Source organism: Prionailurus bengalensis, chromosome A1 (assembly GCF_016509475.1).
Source record: "Prionailurus bengalensis isolate Pbe53 chromosome A1, Fcat_Pben_1.1_paternal_pri, whole genome shotgun sequence".
In the NCBI taxonomy this organism is placed as follows: Eukaryota; Metazoa; Chordata; class Mammalia; order Carnivora; family Felidae; genus Prionailurus; species Prionailurus bengalensis.
This window is the reverse complement of record NC_057343.1, coordinates 100,770,714-100,794,983: the sequence shown is the minus strand read 5'-3', so window position 1 is coordinate 100,794,983 and position 24,270 is coordinate 100,770,714. Positions and strand designations below refer to the sequence as shown.

Here is a 24,270-nt window from a genome sequence, read left to right as displayed (position 1 = left end):
AGGAGGAGGAGGAGGAGGGGGAGGAGAGCCACGGATAAAGCAAATGTGGTAATGTTACTGTTTGGAGAACCTGGGTGAAGAATATTGTGCAGTAAAGAATTTGGCTTTGCCCAAAGAGAGAATTGCCTTTGCCACTGGCTTCTTGGAGGTAATCTGAGGAATACCTGATAGAAGTCTCTTTGTTTAGGGCAGCAGCTAGCTACAATCATTTGGGCAATCAACTGATCATGCTTACATATTGCAGCCACCACAAAAATTCTGGACATCAAAATTTGAGTGAGCTTCTAACACTGGCCAAACTCTAAGCACAATGATGCCAGGATGGTAAAGTGTCCTGAGGACAACAGCAGCTTTGTGTTAGTTAGAACCCTCACAGAAATGGTCCTATGCATCTCTTCCTTTGAGAGGTTCTAATTTGTACCCTTTCCCTGTAATAAACAGTAACTCTGAATAGGTTTCAGTGTGTGTGTGTGTGTGTGTGTGTGTGTGTGTAGGTTTCAGTTAGTTCTGGGAGTTTTGAAGCAAATTTTTGAACCTAAGGGTGTTTGGGGAACTCTTCCCCCACAACCCCCACCTCCAAACCTGCAGAGGTGTCAGAAGTATGAGAAGTGACAGTGGTCTCGTGTCTTGTGTGGGCTCTTCCCTCTAACCCTGTAGCTGGGCCCTAATTCCTTGCAGTAGGATAAGAAGTCTAGGACAGACTTGGTGGTCTGGAGGACAGTACTCTCCAAGTCACAATTTGGCTAAACCTGGGTAGGCATGGACACATTTTTCTTTCCTGTAATAATTTTTCATAATTAAAATTTCAATGGAAATTAATTTTAATTTTATATAACTGACATGTCAAAATAAAATTTTTAAAGCAGGGAAAGTAAATTTTGCATTCAACAGCAAAAAAACAATTTTCTTTCTGTATACTCTCTTGAATTCCATTGCTTTAGTTATCTAAATTCTTAAGCTCTTGAAAATGACAGAAATGACTCTCCAGAGCTTATGAATTTCTGCTAACCAGAGGCCTTTTCCTGCCATTAACAGCAACATGGAATTTCCTTATCTTTAGTTAGTTAACCAAGAACCTTTAATTTCTTCCAGAGAAGCCAAAGTGAAACATTTGAAAGGAGTTTCAAAATCCTGTCTTCCTTTGAAATAACAGTACTGTATAGCGAGAATAGGCCCTTCCCCTGTGAGGCATCTCATAACCTCATTCAGTTCTCTGGAAATGCTCCTTCAATCATACCTCCTTCAGGATTTGTCCTTATAAATAAATTCCCATCCATGATTCCACAAAAAAAAAAATGTTTCTATAAAAGCACATTAAAGTAACTACATGTTATACATTCTTGATATAAACAAGTATTTCTATGCAGTGACATATATAACCAATTTTTTGGTCGTGTTGCTACACTTAAACATGTATGTTTCCTAAAAACTAGAGATAAAATTCAGAAATCAAAAACTGGGAGCTTATTTTAAAAGTCAAAGAGATCACAAATCATTAAAAGTATAGTAAAAATTAACATTTATTTTTATAATTTATTGTCTTCATACCCATAATAAAAGTTAACTTAGTTTTGCTAAGAATAACTCTTAGGAACGATGATCTATTTTAAATAACTATAATTTCCTCATATTTTCCACTGTAAAATATATCTCCTAAACATTCATTTTCAAGGCAAGAAACAAGAGCTACACTTGTCATATTCACTTCATGATAAGTGCACATGGCCAAGACCGAGAGAGTTGTGATCTCAGAATTCTTGCACAGAGGGAAGAGTGCGGGTATATTATTAAGAAACAATTTAAGTATGTACTTGATTTGTGCACGGCTTATGTAAACATAACTTTAATAACAGGCTGGTTCACAGAAAGAAGTCCTAATCAATCATCAAATGTAATTTTTTTCCCCTGAAACACAGCAATTTTAGACTGCTGTTCTTTCCGCCTCCTGCTTGCTTCCCATGAAGGATGAAGAGGCAGCTGTGACTGCTGTTTTGTATTTTCAAGTCCTCTCTGTGCACTCTTATTAAACGGATTCTTGAGCTGAAGTTCATTTTGCTGAAAACCTGGGAGGAGAAAGCAAAAATAGTGAAAACTAAATGCCTAAAGACCATACAAGAGAAAGACATTTCATTTTCTCACATCAGCGTTTAAAGAAGGAATTTAATTTTACTTCAATGGAATATATCACAATTTAAAATCTAAGTCTAACAGGAATAGTTTGAAATTGTAATATACATATGAATAGGCAATTTCGGGACACATGCCTTCTAATATTTTAAACAGATGTTTATTGTGTATCTCCTCATGTATGTTGTGCTGTCTTATTTGCATTGAGGAAACAGTTTAAGAAAGGAAACAATGCAGACAACATGGAAGGCCAAGAAAAAAAAGAAAAAGAAAAAAGAAAAGAGCATCTTATATTTTCAAAGGAACATCATTAGTTTAGGATATCTGTGTATGATGTAGCCAGAAAATTCACATATATTTACTAAAATACTCGATCTGACCATGGTGATGGGAGGAGAGATGAATTTTTAAAGGGCTACTGATTGATTCCACTGCCTTGTTATTGAACATAAAATTATTATGAGATAAATTACTAAATTCACTCCAATTTAAGACAAAGCTCTTTTTCAATCATAAAATTATCCACCAGATACAAGGGTGGCAAGTTGCTTCTAGTCCTTACATCCTCTTAAATTATAAGATACTTAAAACTACGTTATTTTTTTTTTAATTTTTTTTTTAACGTTTTATTTATTTTTGAGACAGAGAGAGACAGAACATGAATGGAGGAGGGGCAGAGAGAGAGGGAGACACAGAATTGGAAGCACACTCCAGGCTCTGAGCCATCAGCCCAGAGCCCGACGCGGGGCTCGAACTCACGGACCGCGATATCGTGACCTGAGCCGAAGTCGGCCGCTTAACCGACTGAGCCACCCAGGCGCCCCAAAACTACATTATTTTGAACAAGAAAGTAGCGTTTGTGAGAAACACATCAGCCAGAAAAGACATGAATTAATGCATGTTTATAGAATGAGGGTGGGGGAAAGGGAGACAAAAATGTAACAGAGATTTTAAGTAGTACGTGGGAAGTGTAATTTCTCCACTGCAACTTAGACATCATTCACTGTCAAAAGCGTTCTCAAGATCTCCTTAAAAAGTAAATGTCGTAACATTACACAAACAAACGCACACAGTTTGGGACAACATTTCCAAAACATTTATTGTACACAGAATTCAAAACGTCCTGCATGCTACACAAATCACATGTGGTCTAGAAATCTGATATAATACTCAGAGTGGCTCTAGTGATGAAGAACAGAGTTTAAATGTTAAAAGAAACTGCTTCATAAAAAATGAGATTTAAATAAGGCAGTCTTCTAAACTAATATATATTTTAGATAATTAGGTAAAGTATATTTGTAGGTGTAAACACATTATAAATTAAATTCTATAAATATATAAGCTAAGCGAAAAAACAAAAGCCCTTCCACTTGGGTCTCCTCACGGGGAAAATGTGGGGGGGTGCCTGCAGTTTACAGTTACTCTGTGTCTGAATATAAGGTGAATGAGGCAGATGCCAAGTGTCTGCCAGACCTACTTTTCTTTTCCTCCTGGGTGCACAGCCAGGATACATTCCCCATCCTGACCACAGCTAGATGAGGCCATGAAGCTGAGTTATAGCCAAAGACATGTGAACAAAATCTCTCTCTCTCTCTCTCTCTGCTCCCAGAGAGCACAGAGAAATCCCAGAGGCACGAGATGGAAGGAGGCTGCAAAGAGCACATAGGCTGTGACGAATGAGAATTCAATCACCACGATTTGGTGGCTGCTTGCTACAGCAGGCAGTCTACTACGAATAAGAGCAAAGTGCCACTCGGAAGGAGGATGCAGCCATCACAACAACATGTACAGTTGGCAGTGGCTTGGCCATTCAGTGGTAGGTGGTAAGGAAATGGATACCCGAGGCTGAAAAGTGGGCACATCTCCCATGCCAATGAAATGGGCAGAACTGTGGCCATTCTCACTGTTGCCAAGTGAGAACCTGGGAGGCAGCCTGTATGCCTATGGAGTTCCCAACACCAGGGTAGGTGGTGGGAAAGAATAAAAGAATTAGTGTACTGATGGCTCTTTGGCAACAGACTACAAAAAAGAGCAGCGTCCAGGAAAGAACTGGCCAGCTCACAGACAGAAACTGAAAGCAACAGAGAATCCAGATATCTGGGAACTAACTTAAGGTTAAGAAAAGCCTTTGGACTTTGAAAGTAAGACGGGAGACTAAGATTTTAAGCAGTAAAGGCCTCTGGAGATTCAGCCCCAGAGCAAAGTTAAGAGTAGAGTATGGCCTTCTCAACCAAACCTGAGAGTCTCAACACAGCAGACACATGGAATGATGCTTGGGGTGGGGAAAAAAATGCCCTCAAACATAAAGAAAGCAAGTTTGACAACTTGCTCTAGGAAAAAATTGGTGGTGTGGTGACTAGCTCATGGATGGACTAACGGGAAATGAAGAAGTCAGAAATCCACTAAGTTTTGGAGGGACCTGTGTTGTGACAGAAACCCTAAGTCTGGGCTGAAAAAACTCTCTTGAATGTTAAAGACTCTGAACGGTCTCCAGGACCATATGTTTTTACCAGTCACTTGGTGCAGCCCCCAAGGAAATTATACCAAATGTCTGCTTCAGGTGTGGCCATAGAACAAAAACCTCCCAAGAAGACAGTCAGAAGCCAGGAAGAACAATGGACAAGGAAGTTCCTCCAGCTCCTTTACAATTTTTGCTCAGTAGTGGTAGACATGTTACGTGCCTCCCAATTCTCTCTTAACTGACTGGAAGTTTATATTGTGGTTACCTTGTCCCTGATCTGCCACTAAATATTTGGTTATGAGCTGGGGACGGGCAGTCTGTGTTTAAGTGGCCAGGCCACCAAACTTGGGGCAGTCCCATCCAGGAAAACAGATGGAAAGTACCGCCTCATCCAGGGGATGGATGATGCTGGGCTGGGACTCTGAGGTGGATTCCCTGGGAAGGAGAGAAGTGTGCTCTGTTTGGGGGAGGGGCAGTGAAATGGAATCTCTCACATCTGGTGAGGGAAGGATGGTCAGTGGCAGACAGTTACGTGTTTAAGAAATTCCACTTTCTTTTTTCCTCCTAACCACACAATTAGACAACGTTTCTTAGCTCCCCTGTGGCTAAATGGCACCATATAATTGAATTCTGGCTAATGAATTATGAGTGTAACTGATTCCTGCCACTTTCTGGCCTGGCCCATGAAAACCTCCTGCACAATTCTCCATGTACTTCTTCCCTTCTGCTGGCCAAACGGAAACTGCAGGATAAAGGAGCCACAAGATGAAAGGAGCCTGATCCTTGAATTACTCTATGAAACTGTCAATTCACAGTGGACTGTGATGTGAGTGAAAAACAGATTTTCATTATTTTAAGCCAGTGAGAGTCGGGGATTATGTATAGAAGTGAGACTACCCAAATATATTTAATTTGACTTGTTATGAATTAATGTGAAAATACTTTTACTCTTAACCCAGAAAGTAACATACTTGTTACTGAATATTTAATAGTATGGTGCTAAGACATAACGTATATGATAACTCAGTTCAAGAGAAATCAAATAGAGCCAATATGTCCTGGTAAGTTTTATTTACACCTTTCCTCCTGGCACAGATAGGTAATAACAACAACAACAAAAAAACCAATTACAATTTAAAAATCACACTGATAATTAGAAAATGTTCTGTTCCCCTTTCTGTGGGTACATAATTCATTCAGACTATTAAGCAACCCGGAGTTTTTATCCTTCCATTCTGGAAAAGCATCAGTTAACTATATAGAAAGGGCAGGAAGCCAGTAATACATACCTGGGGTTTTGCTTTTTGGAGCCTGTTCTCTGTAATTTCCAAAAGAAGAAAAGAACATTAGGACTTTAAAAAGATAAATAACTTTACAAAGATAAAATAAAATAAACTAGGGATAAAACTCAAAGGACTATCGCACTCCCTCATCCCCCCAACAATCGTTAAAAAAATAACTGCCCCCCCAAGTTTTAGCTGTATCAAAGTTTGATTTTACAATCAGCATTTACAACCAATATTATAACAGAAACGTGTGAATTTCCTTCTCACCCCACTTCCTTACAGGGACTTCTGGTCATAAAATATCCTATCCTCGTTACATATGTACTGTCTCCACTCTTGAAGACCATCCAGACAAAAAATTTCTAAAGTCTTCATAAAGCAGGAAAGAGTCACATGTAACAAAAATTAAGATTTACATTTTGTGAGAGATGGAAGGGATAACGGTATGTTATTCTCAAGTGAGAAAAGAAATGGAGCCTTGTGAGGCAGGTTTGGGACACATAAAAATTATTTTAATTAATTGTAAGGTTCCAAATATGGTTGTGTGTCTTTCTACACTTACTTCCCTGGAAAATGTTAACATCACAAGTTTCTGTTCTATTAAAAATTATCCTTGACTTTACAAAAACAATTTTCTGAAGAAAATAGCTGTTACTGAAGAAATAATCTAACCGTGTGAAGCTATCTCCTACCAGATTAGAATTACAAATGAAATTAAACTTACTGACTTATCACAGGAGAGCTGTGGAAACTGGTGGTGAATAGCAGGGACAGAGGCAGCAACATTACCAAATACACAGGAGTCCGGAGAAGCTCAGTGAGAGCAAGCATTTCATAAGAAAAGGACTGATGTTTAAAATAATGATGGCTCTGGGTTGTCAAAAACATAGCCCACTGTTCTTTTTTTTTTTTTTTTAGTTTTTTTTTTTTAATGTTTATTTATTTTTGAGACAGAGACAGAGCGTGAACAGGGGAGGGGCAGAGAGAGAGGGAGACACAGAATCGGAAACAGCCTCCAGGCTCTGAGCTGTCAGCCCAGAGCCCGACACGGGGCTCGACCCACAAACTGTGAGATCATGACCTGAGGTGAAGTCGGATGCTTAACTGACTGAGCCACCCAGGCGCCCCAAAGCCCACTGTTCTTTTCAGAAATTTCTATTTAAAGAGTAAGATATGTGAGATATTTTCAAAAGGTTTTCATCAAAAGCAAATTCAAAGTTTGAAGACTTTGGTCATCTAAGGGATAAACTTAAATTAGTTGGACAAATTACCTGGCTACAGGATAAATGTGGCACTGCCATTTAGGTATTTTAAAAAATTTTTATTTTAAGATGTCCCCTTTTTTCTTAAAGCTTATTTATTTATTTTGAGAGAGAGAGGACAAGCAGGGCAGAGAGAGGCAAAGAGACAGAGAATCTCAAGCAGGCTCCAACAGTTAGCGCAGAGCCCAATGTGGGGCTTGAACCCAGAACCATGCGTGAGATCATGACCTGAGTTGAAATTGAGTCAGATGCTCAGCCAACTGAGTCACCCAGGTACCCTCCCATATGTGTATTTGTAAATATGATCCGAATATAACATTCAAAAGGGCCAAGTCTAAACAAAGGATGTGTTGTATAAACTACATGTATGTATGGGAGAGATTCTGTCGTAGTTAGGATGTGCAGATATTTCTCATCTTAAAGAAAATTAAGAACTAATAATTATTTTAGGATAGAAAAAATACTCTTACCTTCTGGAGATTTTAGATCCAGATAAAGAATGGAAAAACACTGACTCAAACTTCCTTGATTCTGTACTTGGCGGGTTTTTGTCTTTTCTTATATTCTGATGGGTTTCAAGTAGATCTTCTTCAGGTAACACTTTTTTGGGGGGGTTTTGTTCCTTAACTGAAGAATGGCAATTACTTTCCTTCTTTCGTGTCCGTCTGACTTTCCCAATGAAGAAGTCATCACCACTGTCACTATCCTCAGACATTGAAGACTGTTTGTAAAACCTTTCTTCTGTGCTATCATCAAAATACTCCTTTTCTTCTTCCTGTAATTCTTCTCCATCACTGTTATCACCAAGGGAGCTATTGGACCCTTTACTTTTTTTAGTTTTACTTATTGTTTTCATTTTTGGGTCAGCAGGTGTCTTCCGCGGTTCAGACGGAACTACAGAATCCCTTTCAGAAGGCTTTGATGGAGAATCTGGAATGTCTACAGCATTGGGTCCATGTTCCATCTTGGTTATTTTTTCTTTTGAATTTCTTGGTTTCTTTGCCAATATTTTGGCTTCTTTCTCTTTTTGCTCACTGACAATAGTTCCTTCATGCTGTAACTTACTGGCATCATCATTTGAACACAAAGTGTCCTTGGAATGATTTTCTACTGAAGCATTCTTTGATGAGTTAATTTCAACAACATTTTGTCTTGCATCTTTAAAAGCTTTGACAGCAGCTGCAAAAGAAATAGCACATGACTTGTTTCAGCATTAAAACAGATAATAAAACATAACTGTTTCAGTACAGTATTTCTTCAACTATTTGGATATACTTAAGAGGACAACTGCAATTATATATGCAAATATATATATGCAAATATATATGATAGATCTGAACCCACAGAAGAACTCTAGTGACTTTAAAAACCAAACTGAGAAATGCTCAGAGGTATTCAATTTAAAACTCTAGGGGCGCCTGGGTGGTGCAGTCGGTTAAGCGTCCGACTTCAGCCCGGTCACGATCTCGCGGTCCGTGAGTTCGAGCCCCGCGTTGGGCTCTGGGCTGATGGCTCGGAGCCTGGAGCCTGTTTCCGATTCTGTGTCTCCCTCTCTCTGCCCCTCCCCCGTTCATGCTCTGTCTCTCTCTGTCCCAAAAATAAATAAAAAACGTTGAAAAAAAAAATTTAAAACTCTAAAATTAACCATCCTTTCAGGCCTTGGAATTATGAAAAATAGTGGAAACTTCAGTGAATACAAATAAGAAAAATAAAATGGCCACTTCAATTTCTTTAGCAAAATTGTGTTGATATGGTTGTGGCACATTATAAATCGTGCTTTCAGACATAAAAATAAATATCTTCTAATCTGTGACAACATTTAATTCTTTCAACGCATTTTATAATAATGAAAATTATGTGAGTACGTGGCCACATCAAAAGTAATATTATGAATTACATTAATATTTAGCAAACCAGTTGTATTAAAATTTACCATGAATATATGTTATATATATAAATACATATATATTTATATATTAGAATTTAGGAAAAAATACAGATTTAATTTTTCATTAGACATCAGATAACTTCCATATCAGGCACCTTACCACATTTAAAAATATTTGAAGGAGATATTTATAAAAGGTCCTCAAAATGAAAAAAAAAACATAGAATAAATAAATCAATAGCCATTTATTCAGAATCACATACCCAAGTGCATTTAGGTACATGGCTTAAAAGTCATTTAATTCATACCTTTTAGCACATCTATTTTTTTCTTCAGAAGAGGATGCACTGCTAGCCTAGCAATTGCTCTTTCAGTTGCAGTAGAATCAGGCTGCAAATTGAAATAATAAACATGGGAATAAAAGCCAGATAGTACTATTAAGAAGTGAGTAAAAGAAAATCTATTGTAATTTTTAAATTTTTTTTATTTTTTTATTTTTTTCAATATATGAAATTTATTGTCAAATTGGTTTCCATACATCACCCAGTGCTCATCCCAAAAGTATCGTAATTTTTTTAAAACGAAGAGCTAGGTAACAGGAATTTGTCAGTATTCTCATTAGATAAATCACTTGTATAATCCATGATGAAGAAAAAATAAAGCTCATGGTGACAAAAATAATACTGCCCTGAACAATTAAATCATCTAATCAAGAACACCTCGGTGGCTCAGCTGGTTAAGCAGCAGACTCTTGCTTTCTTGCTTTTGGCTCAGGTCATGATCTCATGGTCTGTGAGATCGAGCCCAGGGTTAGGCTCTGTGTTGCCAGTGCAGAGCCTGTTTGGGATTCTCTCTCTCTCTGCCCCTCCTCCACTCATACTCTCTTTCTCAAAACAAAACAAATAAACTAAAAAAATTATCATGTCATCCATTAACAAATATTCTTTGTGGTCTTAGTATATTTCCAGAACTGTGGTAGGCATCCTGTGTGATGGGGGGGGGGGGGGGGGGGGAGGGGAGCTCCTGCTTTCAAAGAGCTTAAAAAATCTAGTTAAAAATAGACTAAATAAATATGAAAGAACCAAATAACATATTAGTACTAAGCTGGGTGATTCAAAATATTGTAATGTTTGAAATTCCAGTTAACAGAGATATAGAAATTATCTGATGTTAAATATCTGTATTTTGAATGTCTCAATATCTCTACTGTACTCTCAGAATGTTCTACCAGTGCTTGGCTGATAGATAGGCAACACTTCATAAACTTGATGATGCCTGAATGGAAGCTGATTATATATAATAGTTAATATATTTATGAATTTAGAAAAACCAATGATTTGGGATAATTTCTTTGAAAATCATCTGTAGGCTGACAACTTCCAAATTTCTAACTGCTACTCTCACTTGAGATTGAGGCTCCTGTATGAACCTCCTGCTTGACATATTAAAAGAGAATTCTTTGATATCCTTCCCAAACCTACTTCTTCAGTCTTTCCTATCTTATTATATGTAATTTCAATTTTGCTGGTTGTTCAGAACTAAAACTTTAAGAATTCTTCTATCACATTTCTCCTTCCTTCAGAGCTCACAATTATTCCTTTAGCAAATCCTATAGTTCCAAATGCAAAATAGATTCAGGGCCAGTCATGTCTCACCACTTCTGCTGTTAAGACTTTTGACCAATTCACCAACACCTCTCACCTGCAGCACCAATGAAATATCCTCAAACCTGGTCACCTGCTCCCCTACACCTGATTTTCCATATAGCATCACAGGGAGTTTTTAAAAGGTAACCATATCATGGTATGTCCTTATCTCTTCTTCTTCAAGCTTTACTGCCTTCTGATGCTTAGGCTATTCCACTATAAGCTCTTCTCTACCTGGAATGGTATACTCCCAAATATATACATGGCTGATCATCTCCTATTATTCATGTATCTGCTCAAATGTTATCTGAACTAACACAACACTTGCCATAATTCTTTATTTACTTCACATCACTTAGCACTGCATGTCAGTGCAGGTATTTTCCTATCTGTGAGGCAGGGGCTTTGTTTTCCTCATTGCTACAGACATAGTGCTTGGATCGGTAACTGGTAACAGGCTGGATTCGATAAACATCTCATAAAACAAGTGAATACATTTCACTAGTGTGTCACGTAGAGTTGTCAGTCTTAAATGTCTTTATTTTAAATTTACTCTTCATTGTTAATGGACCAATATAAAGCTTTTTTTCCCTTAGTAATACAAACTTATGAGTACATTAGTAAGTGCAAGATGATGGCAGTTTGAAGTCTATCGTGTTTGAAGGACTTATCCAGGCAATGTACAAGAATCAGTTGCATTTCTATGAAATAGCTAAAAGGAAAATAAAGAAAACAATCCTATTTACAGTATCATAAAAAATGATAAAATACTTAGGAATAAATACAACAAAGGAAGTGAAAGATCTTTACACTTAAAACTCGATAAGACTTTAATAACAAATCAAAGAGGTTGCAAATAATTGTAAAGGTATCTGTAATTATAGATTGGAAAAATTAGTATTGTTAAAATATCTGCAGTTCCAAAACTACCTATAAATTCAATGCGATCCCTATAAAAATGCCAATGGCATTTTTCATAGAAATAAAAAAAAAATCCTACAATTTGTATGAAACCACAAAACACCCTGAATAGCCAGAGCAATCTTGAGAAAGAAGAACAAAGCTGGAGGCATTATGCTTCCTAATCTCAGACTATAGTACCAACTTTTAGTAATAAAATAGTATGGTATTAAAATAAAAACAGACCCATAGGCTAATGGAATAGAAAGGAGAACCCAGAAATAAACATTTGCATGTACAGTAAACTGCTATTTGATGAGGGAGTCAAGAATACATGACAGGAGAAAAGACAGTCTTTTAAATAAATGGTATTAGAAAAACTGGATATTCATATGCCAAAGAATGAAACGAGACCCCTATCTTACCACTCACAAAAATTAACTTAAACTGGACTAAGAAGACTGAAATGTGAGAAGTGAAACTGTAAAACTCCTAGAAGAACACGTAGGGAAAAAAATTCCATGACAGTGGTTGTGGCAATAACTTTTTTTGGATGTGATACCAACGACACAAGCACCAAAAGCAAAAATAAACTAGTGGGGTAAGATCAAACTACAAACTTGCTGCGAAACATAAGAAACAGTCAACCAAGTGAAAAGGCAATCTACAGAATGGGAGAAAATATTTGCAAACCATATCTCAGATGAGGAGCTAAAATCCAAAATATGGAAGGAACTTATACAACTCAACAGCAAATAAATAAAACCAAATAAAAATAAAATCTGATTAAAAAATGGGCAGAGGACTTGAACAGATACTTTTCTAAGTAAGAAATGGCCAACAGGTACATGAGAGGAAGCTCAACATTACTAATCTCTGGGGAAATGCAAATCACCCAAAACCCTGATGAGAGATCATCTCATACCTGTCAGAATGGCTAGTATCAAAAAAACAAGAGCTAACAAGTGTTGGTGAGCATGAGGAGAAAAGGGAACCCTGGCACACTGCTGGTGAGAATGAAACTAGTACAGACATTAGGGAAAACAGAGGAGGCTCCTAAACAAATTAAAAATAGAAGCAAATGAAGTTCAGTTATCTCAGAGAGATGCTGTGTTCACTGAAGTATTATTCATGATAGACAAGACATGGGAACAACCAGAAGTCCACTGATAAATGGAGTGAATAAAGAAAATGTGTCTATATACATATATATGTAAGTATACACATATATATACACATATATGTAAGTATACACATATATATATACACATATATATACACAACGGAATATTATTTAGCCATGAGAAAGAAGAAAGTTCTTCCATTTGCAACAATGTGGATGAACCTGGTAGGCATTACAATGAGTGAAATAAATCAGACAGAGAAAGACAAATACTGCATAGTAGGACTTGGAATTTAAAAATACCCAAACTCACAGAGACAAAACCAGATTGTTGGTTGCCAGAGACTGGTGTTAGTGGTGCAGGGAAAGTGGTGGAGGGGGAGACTTCAGTCAAAGGGTACAAACCTCCAGTAAAAAGATGAATAACATCTAGAGATCTAATACTCACCAAGTGATTATACATAACTATACTCTATTATATACTTGCAAGTTTCTGAAAGAGTAAATCTTAAATGTTTTCACCACACAAAAAAATTTTAATTATATAAGGTGACAGATGTGCTAATTAATTAACCTTATTATGGTGATCTTTCACAATATATATGTGTATCAAACCATCAAGTTGTAGAACTTAAACTTACACAATGTTTGCTACATGTCAATTATATCTCAATAAAACTAGAAACAAAAAATAAAAAAAAATTACCAAAATATTTAAAGTTACTATACCAGCATCTGTAGGCAAAAAGAAAAGAAATAGTTTCTCAAATTCTCATTCATTTAGCTGGAAATCTATTTAACAATAACACTGTCTTGTAGTTAATGTGACAAACCTACTTTGTGCACTATGATATCTGCAAATATACATTTCAACATGTCCTTATTACTTCAAATTTTTATAAACTGGCAATTTTGATAAGGTCAGCTACTTAACACCACCACCAAATATCTTAGAGAACAAAGTACTCCTGTTATACTGAAATCTGAAAAAATGTCAAAGCTATTTAAGAATACTTAAACATCAAGAGATAATACAGTGTAGAAATTTCATGAAAATCTTGGTGAGTATGTGAAGGTGCACAAAACATTTCATTTTTCTGGCAAAATGAAATTGAACACTGAGAGTATCAGCCCCGTCATTTTTAGATCTGACACAAAAAGGACTTTGGAGGGGGTTGAAAATGCATTACCAGAATGTTTGATCTGGAAGAGTTTATTAGAGAAATGAAAAAACACAACAAACAAACACAAACAAAACAAAACAAAACAAAAGCAGAGCCAGAGATAGTGCCCTGTCTAAAGCCATGAAACTAATGGCAAATCAACAGTAGCCAGAATGCAGAAACTCCTAGAAATTTAAGCTTCTTCCCTTTGCCGACCAGCAATCTTTGTAAAAAGAATGCATTGTACAGAACTTCTTAAGGTACATCTAGTCCTTCAAACTTCCTTACATTTAGTGGCCAGTTGTTTTTAATTAATTTAGATCTGTTCTTGATGGTCTGTTACTGATTTGCAAATCTGAGTAGCTTATGATTTGGGGAGTAGAATTCTAACTGGGAAAAAGGGCAAACCGAAAAACTGTTAATGGCATATACATACTTACATGCTTTATCAATACTAAGGATTTCAGTTAGACCAATAAAAAATGTGACACATGTATTTCTTAAAATATTTGATTTTAAAAAAGTCTTAGTTAAAAATATCACATTTTATAAGCGAAAACAACCATTTAAATAAACTTTATTTCTCCTAAGGAAACAATGCCAAATTTAACATTTTAAACTTCTTTTGAAGTTTATTCTTAATACAGCAATTTGAATTCATTCAATGCATTTTTTGAATTCAAATTTTAACAAGAGGTAAAGGGAATACAGACCAATGATTTTACCCAATAATTAGACTAAACAGTCCTGACTTGATTTCAAGATTACCCAGCAAGTTGGGAAGAAGCTAAACTCACAGTCCAGTTTCTGAACTCAGTCTAGTATTCTCTACCAGTTTTCTTCTAAAGTATGTGAGATGACTTTTCTCTCATTCTGTGACTCCCCTGCAAGCCCCCTCCAAGCTTTCTGGAAAGGAATCAAACATAATTATGAACAAAGAGGCTTGTGAACTGAGTGGGTGCAGATTCGTGGCGCTGGCAGTGCCCTGGGTCTCCGCTGCAAGCCGCCAGGTCTCCATTCTGCTGAGGACACTGGGCGAGGTGTAAGAGCTCACAAGAACAAGCAGGGCAGAAGCTGCCATGAGACCCTTCAAATCCTTTACCTCTCCTTATTTTGTTACTGGTCACCTTTCTGCCTCACTTACGTTTTCCCTCTTTATATTTACTGTTACTTACGTTTATATAAACATGCCTCAATATGTGAAAGCACGGACTTACACATTAAGGACACAAACATCCTCTTCCGAGGCTCACAATCTTGCCCTAATTTCAAAGGTTAAGACAATAATGTACAAAATAAGTGAATGTGATAAACCTCCTTGGAGAGATGAAAAATGTTATGGTGGTTTATAGAAGAAATTCAGTCATATACCTTAAATTTAAATGAACTTATTTATTGTGAAGCTTAAAATGCTAAGTATTCTCTATGAACAGATTTTACACCTGCATGAAAAAAGCCTTCACAATATTAGAGGATGTGTGAAGGAACCACAGCTTTCCTTATTTAACACTGACACAACATTTGCCATGGAAAATTCTCAGGAAACTGTGGTTTTCACACACCTCCAGTTTCTTCCATTTCAAATAAATTACATAAAAAAAGGGAAAACACCTCATCTTTTTATGGAAAAATTTTATTTTGGCATCTGGGTATTTATTATGAACACAAGCATTTGGTGTTCAATTCTGAAAGGAATTTTGAGAATGTACATGTGAATATAAACAACAGTCTAAAAATGAAAAAGCTCTCTTACATGCACTGTTCATTCCTGTGAAATGCTGCCTAAAACAAAGGGACTCTTAATGCAGTGGCAGAAGTAGAATGCTGGTATGTTTCTGACATTAATTAGACTTAATTTCAATTCTAGGTTTTACCTAAAGATATATGAATGTTTGTATTTATTAAAAATATCTAGGGAGGTAATATGAACCAGTCCTTTCAGCTGATTCAGAAGAACTGTGGCAACCTAAGGCTCTGAGTCCACATTTAAGGCAACGGGAGACCTTTCTAGATTTGTTCAGGTTGTATAAAACCTAGGACACCATGTTTCCAAAATGTAGTCTGACCGACAGGGGACCCATTCCAGCATTTTCTTCTAAACTTCTGTTTTTTGGGCAGGACCAGGGTTTAGACCTTGGACCTGCCATCTTCTAATGACTGACTATAGGTGTATTTTTGACCTTTCTGGGCCCCTGTGTCTCATTTGTTAAATGGAATTATTATCATCTTCCCAGAGAAAGCTAATGTATAAAAAGCATCTAATGAGTCAGGCAACTAGTAGATGTTAACAGATATTAATTTGCTTCCCCTTATCCTGTAGTTGTTTACTATAACTATCTTTTACTCCCCAGAAGATGACATATTCCTCTAGAAAATACTCTGTGTCTCCTATTCCCTTCCTATATTCCACACTGCCCGGGTGATGGCTTTGCAAGCAACAGATGTTTTTAATTGAGAAGCTCCTGAAATTCTGGCACCAGCTGTCTGGAAATGTCAGAATTATCATCCTTCAACTCTCTAGCTTTAAAATTTCATCATATACATATTAACTGCCTACTTAACCTTTCCACCCCTTTTCTGCATTTCACTATTACGACTACACACACACACACACACACACACACAAACCCATGTGTGTGCACATATACACACCTGAATGCTTTCCACATGAGATCACTGTTGCAAGATTAACTGAGATAAGACTGTATATGGAAGAACTGTGCAAGTTGTAAGATATTACACACATTAGTTTGCTCTGCTCTGCTGCTCATCAGACAGCCTCAAATGTGCAGAGCTCTATGTAACAGACTACATTTCTGTGAGGTTATCTTCCACTGAGCAGCTTTTCTATGACACAATCAGTCCTCCCTCCACAACACTGCTATCTGCCTCATTTTAAAGAAAATTAGCAAATTTTCATACACAAGAACCAAATCGAGTGGAAGAACATCACAAATGAAATAAAATACTAACAGAACAGGTGAAATCAAATAGCTTGGGAGGAATCTGAAATTGTTTCTTTTTTTAAATTTTTTTTTTCAACATTTATTTATTTTTGGGACAGAGAGAGACAGAGCATGAACGGGGGAGGGGCAGAGAGAGAGGGAGACACAGAATCGGAAACAGGCTCCAGGCTCTGAGCCATCAGCCCAGAGCCTGACGCGGGGCTCGAACTCACGGACCGCGAGATCGTGACCTGGCTGAAGTCGGACGCTTAACCGACTGCGCCACCCAGGCGCCCCTGAAATTGTTTCTTAAGCACAGCAGTCTCCCTTGGCTTTAAATCCCTGCAGGATTCCATCAAGAACTTTGATGAAATAAAACAATTTTTCCTCCCTTCCTCTCTACCTTCCCTTCCTCCCTTCCTTTGTTTGGAGGAAGGTACTAACAGGGCAAAAATATAACCAGGTTTCACTTGACACTTCACAGTGAGATCCTAAACTTTTTATCTGAACTGCTCTTAAAAATCTCATGACTACAAATATGGTCCTATGCAAATGATTTTACTTATACAAAGTAACAATGATAAGCTAACATAGACATTTGTTTCCCCATTTTTTGGACAAAAGACATTTCACACAATGGAAAGGCTGAACAAAGGGTTGTACGTAGAAGATACTCTAAAAAACTGATGTGCTTTAAAAAAAATGTTTATTTTTTGAGAAAACGCGCACGTGCACGAGCAGGGGTAGGCAGAGAGAGAGAGAGACAGAGAGAGAGAGAGAGAGAGAGAGAGAGAGAATCTCAAGCAGGCACTGTGCTGTCAGTGCAGAGCCCGATATGGGGCTTGATCCAGCAAACCATGAGATCATGACCTAGCAGAAATAAAAAATCGGACGCTTAACTTACTGAGCCACCCAGGCACTCCTAAAAAATGTACATGACACATGTACTAATATTAACCTTCCAAAGTGAAAACAATCAGGCTAGGAAGATTTAAAAAAAAAAAATACAAACATTGGATTTTTTTATCGTGGGTATTTTCAAATACTGCCAAGTTTTGCTGTTAAGAGTTTAAATGGAAACTTATTATTATTAGGATACTACATTGCTTTTTAGTCTCACCGTAAGTGAAACATTAATGAAATACTTCTAGAATTTAAATTTAGCATCCAGAAAGTTCGAAAAATTTATTTCAGTAAAATCTTAAAAGATTATTTTTTTAAACTCTCAAAACAAAAATACATTCTATGAGATTTTTACAGTTACCACTATTCTATTTAACATGTATGTCACCATTATGCCTGAGATACAGACCAAACTACAGTTTAAAACCATAATAGGATCATATTTTTTCCTTCTCTTCATGAATAAAATCCTATGAAAAATTACTGTAAAATTATGCTACTACAAAATAGAGAGGCTGTTATAAAACCACATTCAAGACTTAAGAGGTTTTTTTTTTTTTTTGGTTAATGTTGGACAATGACAACAACAACAAACTCTCCCTCCCTTCAAACAAACAAAACTTTTTTATGTTCTTACCATCTTAAAATGCTTTAAAATTCAGGGATGCCTGAGTGGCTCAGTCCAGCTCTTGATTTTGGCTTAGGTCATGATCTCATGGTCATGGGATCAAGCCCTGTGTAGTGCTCTGTGCTGAGCATGGAGCCTGCTTGGGATTCCCTCTCCCTCTCTCTCTGTCTCTCTCTCTCTGTCCCTACCCCATCTGTGTGTGCACTCTCTCCCTCTCAAAATAAATAAACAGTTTTTTAAAAAATGCTTTAAAATTTGACATGTCTCATACCAATTGTAGAGAAATAAGTGGGCAAACTGACATTCATAGTTGGAGATTCCAACACGTGTCTCTTGGTACTCAATAAAACAAGTAGGCAGAAAATCAGTAAAGAAAGAAATCACCTGAACAACACCAACAACTAATGTGACCTACCTGACATTTTTAGGACACTGATCCCAAGAGAAAACATATCGTTTTCAAGTGCACAGCAAATATTCACCAAGATAAGCCACGTTCTGAACCATAACACAAATAAAAATCAGAGAAAATGTGCTCATGGATCATAAAGGGAATAGTAATGAAAAGATACCTAGAAGATCCCCTAATTGCTCAGAAACTAAACAATACACTTAGAATTAAACCACAGGTCAAAGATGAAGTTTCAAAGGAAAATTAAGTTCTTTGAAAAATTGAGTTCTTTGGACTCAAAGAAGACAAGAATACAACATACCAAATTTAAGGGTGCAGGTAAAAGAGTGCTTAGAGGTAACTTTATAGCACTACGTGCTTCTGTTACAGAAGAGGAAAGGTCTAAAATCAGGGCCTGAAGTTTCCACATTAAGAAACTAGAAAAAGAGCAAAATGAACACAAATGCAAGAAACAAGAAGCAATACGGGTTAGAACAAATGCCAATGAAAGTGAAAATAGAAAAACACAAAAACATCAATTAATCCAAAATCTGTTTTCAGGTTGGAACTCTTATATGTAGACACTACAGAGTGAGTGGAAATGAAAAAGGGGAAACAGGAAGGGAAAGAGAAAGGGGGGTGGGGATAGTACGGTGTAGAACTGGTTTGCAGTCCTAACTGTGCCACGTAACAGTAGTCTCCTTGACTCAGCTCACTCCATGCTTTCTGATCTTCCGTTTCCTCATTTATAAAAACAGGGGTAAAAATAATCTTTCAAAGAGCAGTAAATATGTTGATTAAATAAGTTAGTAACAAAAATTACTTGGAAAAAAATAAAAATACTCTTTGTACTCATTAGTAAGAATAAGAGACTAATTGTTGTCTCACATAAATGCCACATTTTAAGTTCAACATACCTTTAAGGACTTTGAAGGTGTGATGTTACAAGCAAAGCAGTATTCATAAATTACCATAAAATATTTTTTTAGTGGCAATATTGGAGCTCAAGTGGGGAAAAATCATCATACATTTATAGTAACTGGCTGGTTGGTAAGTTTTCAAGGAAAAGGGTGACAAGAAAAAGAAAGTCAACCAATTATAGATATACCTTTTTGCAGATTTTTTCGAAGTTGATATCATCACTGAGAGCAGATTTAGTTACTATATCAGGTTTCAATTCCTATAAAAAAAAATAAAGTAATTTTAGTTATGAGTCTAATTTTAAAGCATCATTCATTACTAATTATTATGAGGTACATTCCTTCCCATGTTTTGCTTTTAAGAAATTTGATATTAAATAAGTTCTTAGTTTTTAGATGAGAATAACTCCTATCATAGTAAGAAATTATCATACTCTGAAAAACCACAGAAAAAGGAATTTAAGAGCTAATCCTCCTAAGATAATTACACTCAGATTCCAAGGAAGCCAGAAAATTCAATGTGCCAAGAAATCTCTACCATAATAAAAACTCTTTAACTGAAATAAGATTAAAATAATTCAAAATGTTAATTTAAGATTTCAAGATTCAAAGAAATTACTTATTTCAATGACATTTCAGGACATTGGCAATTATATCATTTTATATCAAAATGTAAATCTTTATAGAGAAATACTTAATTTTAATTATTTATTAAAAAATCTAACCTACACAATACTTTTATATTATGCAAAGAGTTTATTTTAGAAAATTGAAAAACAGAAAAGCAGAGAAAAAATAAGTAAAATTACTAGCACTGTTTATTTACATGGTTACAATTCTATTACACACTCTTGTAGATGCTTCTTTAAGAGAATTTAAGTTTGATATACATTTCACTAAGTAACAAAGGGTGACTTTAGACCATACAAAAATGAAGTTTCTCTTAACAGCTATCAAGTTATTCTATTGTGCAGGAAAAAATACAGCGAACATTTGCATATATTTTTGTCATAATATTGTTGAGAAGACAGCTAAATAAAAAATTAGCTAGTTGGTTTTAAAACAACATCGACTGACAGTGAGGTAGACGTGTGTGATATGGTAAAAATTGTGTAGGTACTATTACACGAAAATGATTTAAATTATATTTTAAATAAAAATAGAACCATAGCATTTTGTGAGCTAGCTTTATCATCTAATGACAGGGCCAATGTTTATCCTTTTTTTTTTTCCCCATTCTCTTACATCACTGTCCTTATTTGTTTAACCAAACTTTTATTATTGGACATATTTTCTGATTTTTATCTTTTAATAAATAGGAGCAGAATGATATCCTTGTATGTACTGACTTGTGTATCTCCTGAAAAATGTCCACATATTCTATATTAAAGAGCTGTGTAAAACTATGTTTTTGGGAAGAGGAGAATGGAAAAAAATTAAATATTGATAATTATGATCCAATGTCATAAAGATCAGAAAGCACGGTTTCTGAGAATATTCATTCTTATTGTATATACACTAATATGACTGTACACTAATATAAATATTTAAAAAATCTATATAAACAGCATAAAAAGAAAAGACTCTTAAGTGTGTGTGTGTGTGTGTGTGTGTGTGTGTGTATACATAATATGTCTTTAGGAACTGATGAATTAATATGAAAGATTAGCTTCCCCGAGGTAGTTTAAAGTCAGTAAAATTATTTACAGTACAGCTAAAAAAAAAAAAAAAAAAAAATCCAAATCTTAAGACTTGCCCTGCTTTTGTCAATGGCTGGCTATAAGTACTTTTTTCTACTCTGTAAGTGAAAAAGTCACTCTAAAGAGTGAATCAGTTAAATTTTATTGCAAATATGAACATAATGCTTCCAGAAGGGAATAATGTTGCCTAAATCTCAAACCATCCACATACTCCCTCCTAAAGAATAAATTCAACAAGGACTACAAGAACCATGCCTTCTTCATTATTAGGAGATACAGGATAACGGAAACTTCAAAACATCAAGTTGAGAAACTTAACACCAAATTCAACAGAGCACTCACTGCATCACAATCTTGTGCACACAAAAAGCCAGGGAATACAAGATTAAGAAGACTCTGGGAGAAAAAAAACGTGAGTGAAGGACATACATGAATGACAGACAAAAAGCACCACTAGAAAACAAAAACTACTACAGAGAGTCAAAATGGATACAAGACTGAGACTTCGTAATTCATAGCAATGGCTACAAGGGAGGACTTGAAATCAAGTGGTTCTGAAGGCAGGGGCCTCAAGAAGCAGGCATAGAATCAGATAAATAGGGGCTTTGTTCCTCCTTTCAGATATAATGATGAAGGTAAAGGAAGAAAGAGAGAAATTAAGGGCCCTTTGGAGACAAAAGAAAAGACAGGTAAACTAATTCCTCCTTATCAACATTCATTAAAAAAAATGATATATGGTGGATCCAGATGGCTAGGATGTCAAAAAAAATTAAATTCATATAAAATTAAGGAAAGAAGAAAACAGAAAATGTAAATAAAAACACTTTATTTCATAGATTCTCTCCTAAAATTATGAAACAAACAAAAACTGTAAACACCCTCCAAACTGTAGTAGGAGTCTCAAACAAGCATTTGGATTTATACAAAAAATATGCAAAATTAGAAATTAAGACACTAAGAACAGAAACAGGTAGAACAAAGAAATATATGAACAGCTGATAAAGTTTAGGAAATAAAATGAAAGAAAAGAAAAATAAAACATCTCAGAGATGGAGAACAGATTCAAAGAAAAATTCAATAAAGCATCTTGAAGAAAATCAACTGGGGCAGTTAGGTGGTGCAGCTGGTTGAGCGTCATCCAACCCTTGATTTCAGCTCAGGTCATAATCTCACAGTTTCAATGAGTTCGGGCCTGATGCTGGCTGTGAGCTGATAGCATAGTGCCTGCTTCCCCCCTCCCTCTGCGCTTTCCCTGCTTGCATGCTCTCTCTCTCTGTCAAAATAAATAAATAAACTTAAAAACAAAAACAAAACCCAAAACCTGGGAGGCTCAGTTGGTTGAGTGCCCGATTTCAACTCAAGTTGTGATCTCACAGTTCGTAAGTTCAAGGCCTTCATCGGGCTTTCTGCTGTCTGTGCACAGCTCCCTTCGGAGCCTCTGCCCCCTCTCTCTGTGCCCCGCTCCTTCTCATGCTCTGTCTCAAAAATAAATAAACATTAAAAAAAGAAAAATAATTTTTGAAGAAAGTCAAGAAAACTACCAAGAAAATGAAAATGAGATAAAGAAAATAGCAAAGGAGGATCCCACATATCTATAATTGATATCTCTGAAGATGAAAAACAAAACAATGAAAGAAACCAATACTTAAAATTGTGATTCTAAAAAAAACAAACAATAGAAAACAAACAATAGAAAACTTAAAAACAGAAAACATTTTGTTTGGGAAAACAATAGAAAACTTAAAAAACAGAAAAGCTAAAATGAGTTGCAATGATCAATAATGCAACCTATCTTTGTAAAGCCATTAGAAATTAAAAACAAAGAAAAAATCTTCAGAGACTGGAGGCAAAAATAACAATTTAGTTTAAGAGTAAGAAAATAAAGGTTGTTATCAAGAATAATATTCAAAGTGAGTTCAGAGAAGCATTTTCAAGGTAAGCAGGTTCAAGCCAAGGATTTTATACCTAGTCAAGCTGCTCTGCAAGTATCAAGTCTACAGGAAAAAGTTTTGAAACTGCAAAAATTCAGAGAATGTTGCACACATCTGCCTCTCCAGAGGAATCTTCAAGAGGAAAAGCTTTGGCCAACAAGAGATAACTTTGGTAAAAGGACTGATGATGAGTATCTATTTGCTGAGCTATAATGAAAACAAATATGGGGGCACAGGATAAAGAATTGAAGGTAAACTTGACATAATCTAAGTAAAATGAAAATGCAGTTGAAAAAATAGGAGAGAAAGGGAGAATAGAATAAGATCACTCATTGACTACTGTTTAGGTAATATGCAGGAGTCAAAGGACAGGGTTTAAAATGGACTGGAAAGTAAAATATTACATAAGAAAATGGGAAAGTAAGGGCATTATATAAAATATGTAAATACAAAGATAAATAAACCATGGAACAAAAATATGTATCTTTCTAAATACCACAAACTTCTTAAACATTGCAAAAAGAGACATCTAGATAAATACAACATAGAATACCCAATAATTAGAAAGTACAATATTATATGACAGAGTTGAGAACACAAGGAGTATATTTTAATGTGAATTAGTTTAATGTACCTACTAGAAGGAAAAGATGTCCAGACTAGATCAAAAAGCACAGCCTAAGTCTATGCCATTTATATGAGACACACAAAAATGTTATTCAAAAACGCTAAAAATAAAGGAATTTGCAAAGATACATGAGGCAAATAGAAACAATTAGAAAGCAAGAGTTGAGATCAGTTATCAGATAAAAAATAATTTAGATAAAGACAAAAAATGTTGGGGCGCCTGGGTGGCTCAGTCGGTTAAGTGCCTAACTTTGGCTCAGGTCGTGATCTCGCGGTCCATGAGTTCGAGCCCCGCGTCGGGCTCTGTGCTGACAGCTCAGAGCCTGGAGCCTGTTTCCGATTCTGTGTCTCCCTCTCTCTCTGACCCTC

General features: G+C 36.0%; 1 protein-coding gene across 1 annotated transcript in view; it reads right to left on the bottom strand.

Annotated features, from left to right (window-relative positions):
- Positions 1-1,495: 1,495 nt before the first annotated feature.
- Positions 1,496-24,270, bottom strand: part of SRFBP1 (serum response factor binding protein 1) — a 67,523-nt gene continuing 44,748 nt past the window's right edge. Inside the window, exons 4-8 of the mRNA XM_043586123.1 lie at positions 19,832-19,903; positions 9,333-9,414; positions 7,607-8,315; positions 5,878-5,906; positions 1,496-2,063 (exon numbers count right to left, since the gene is read on the bottom strand). Coding sequence (XP_043442058.1) covers positions 1,879-2,063; positions 5,878-5,906; positions 7,607-8,315; positions 9,333-9,414; positions 19,832-19,903 — 1,077 coding nt within the window. The 3' untranslated portion in view covers positions 1,496-1,878. The remainder of the gene's footprint in view (positions 2,064-5,877; positions 5,907-7,606; positions 8,316-9,332; positions 9,415-19,831; positions 19,904-24,270) is intronic.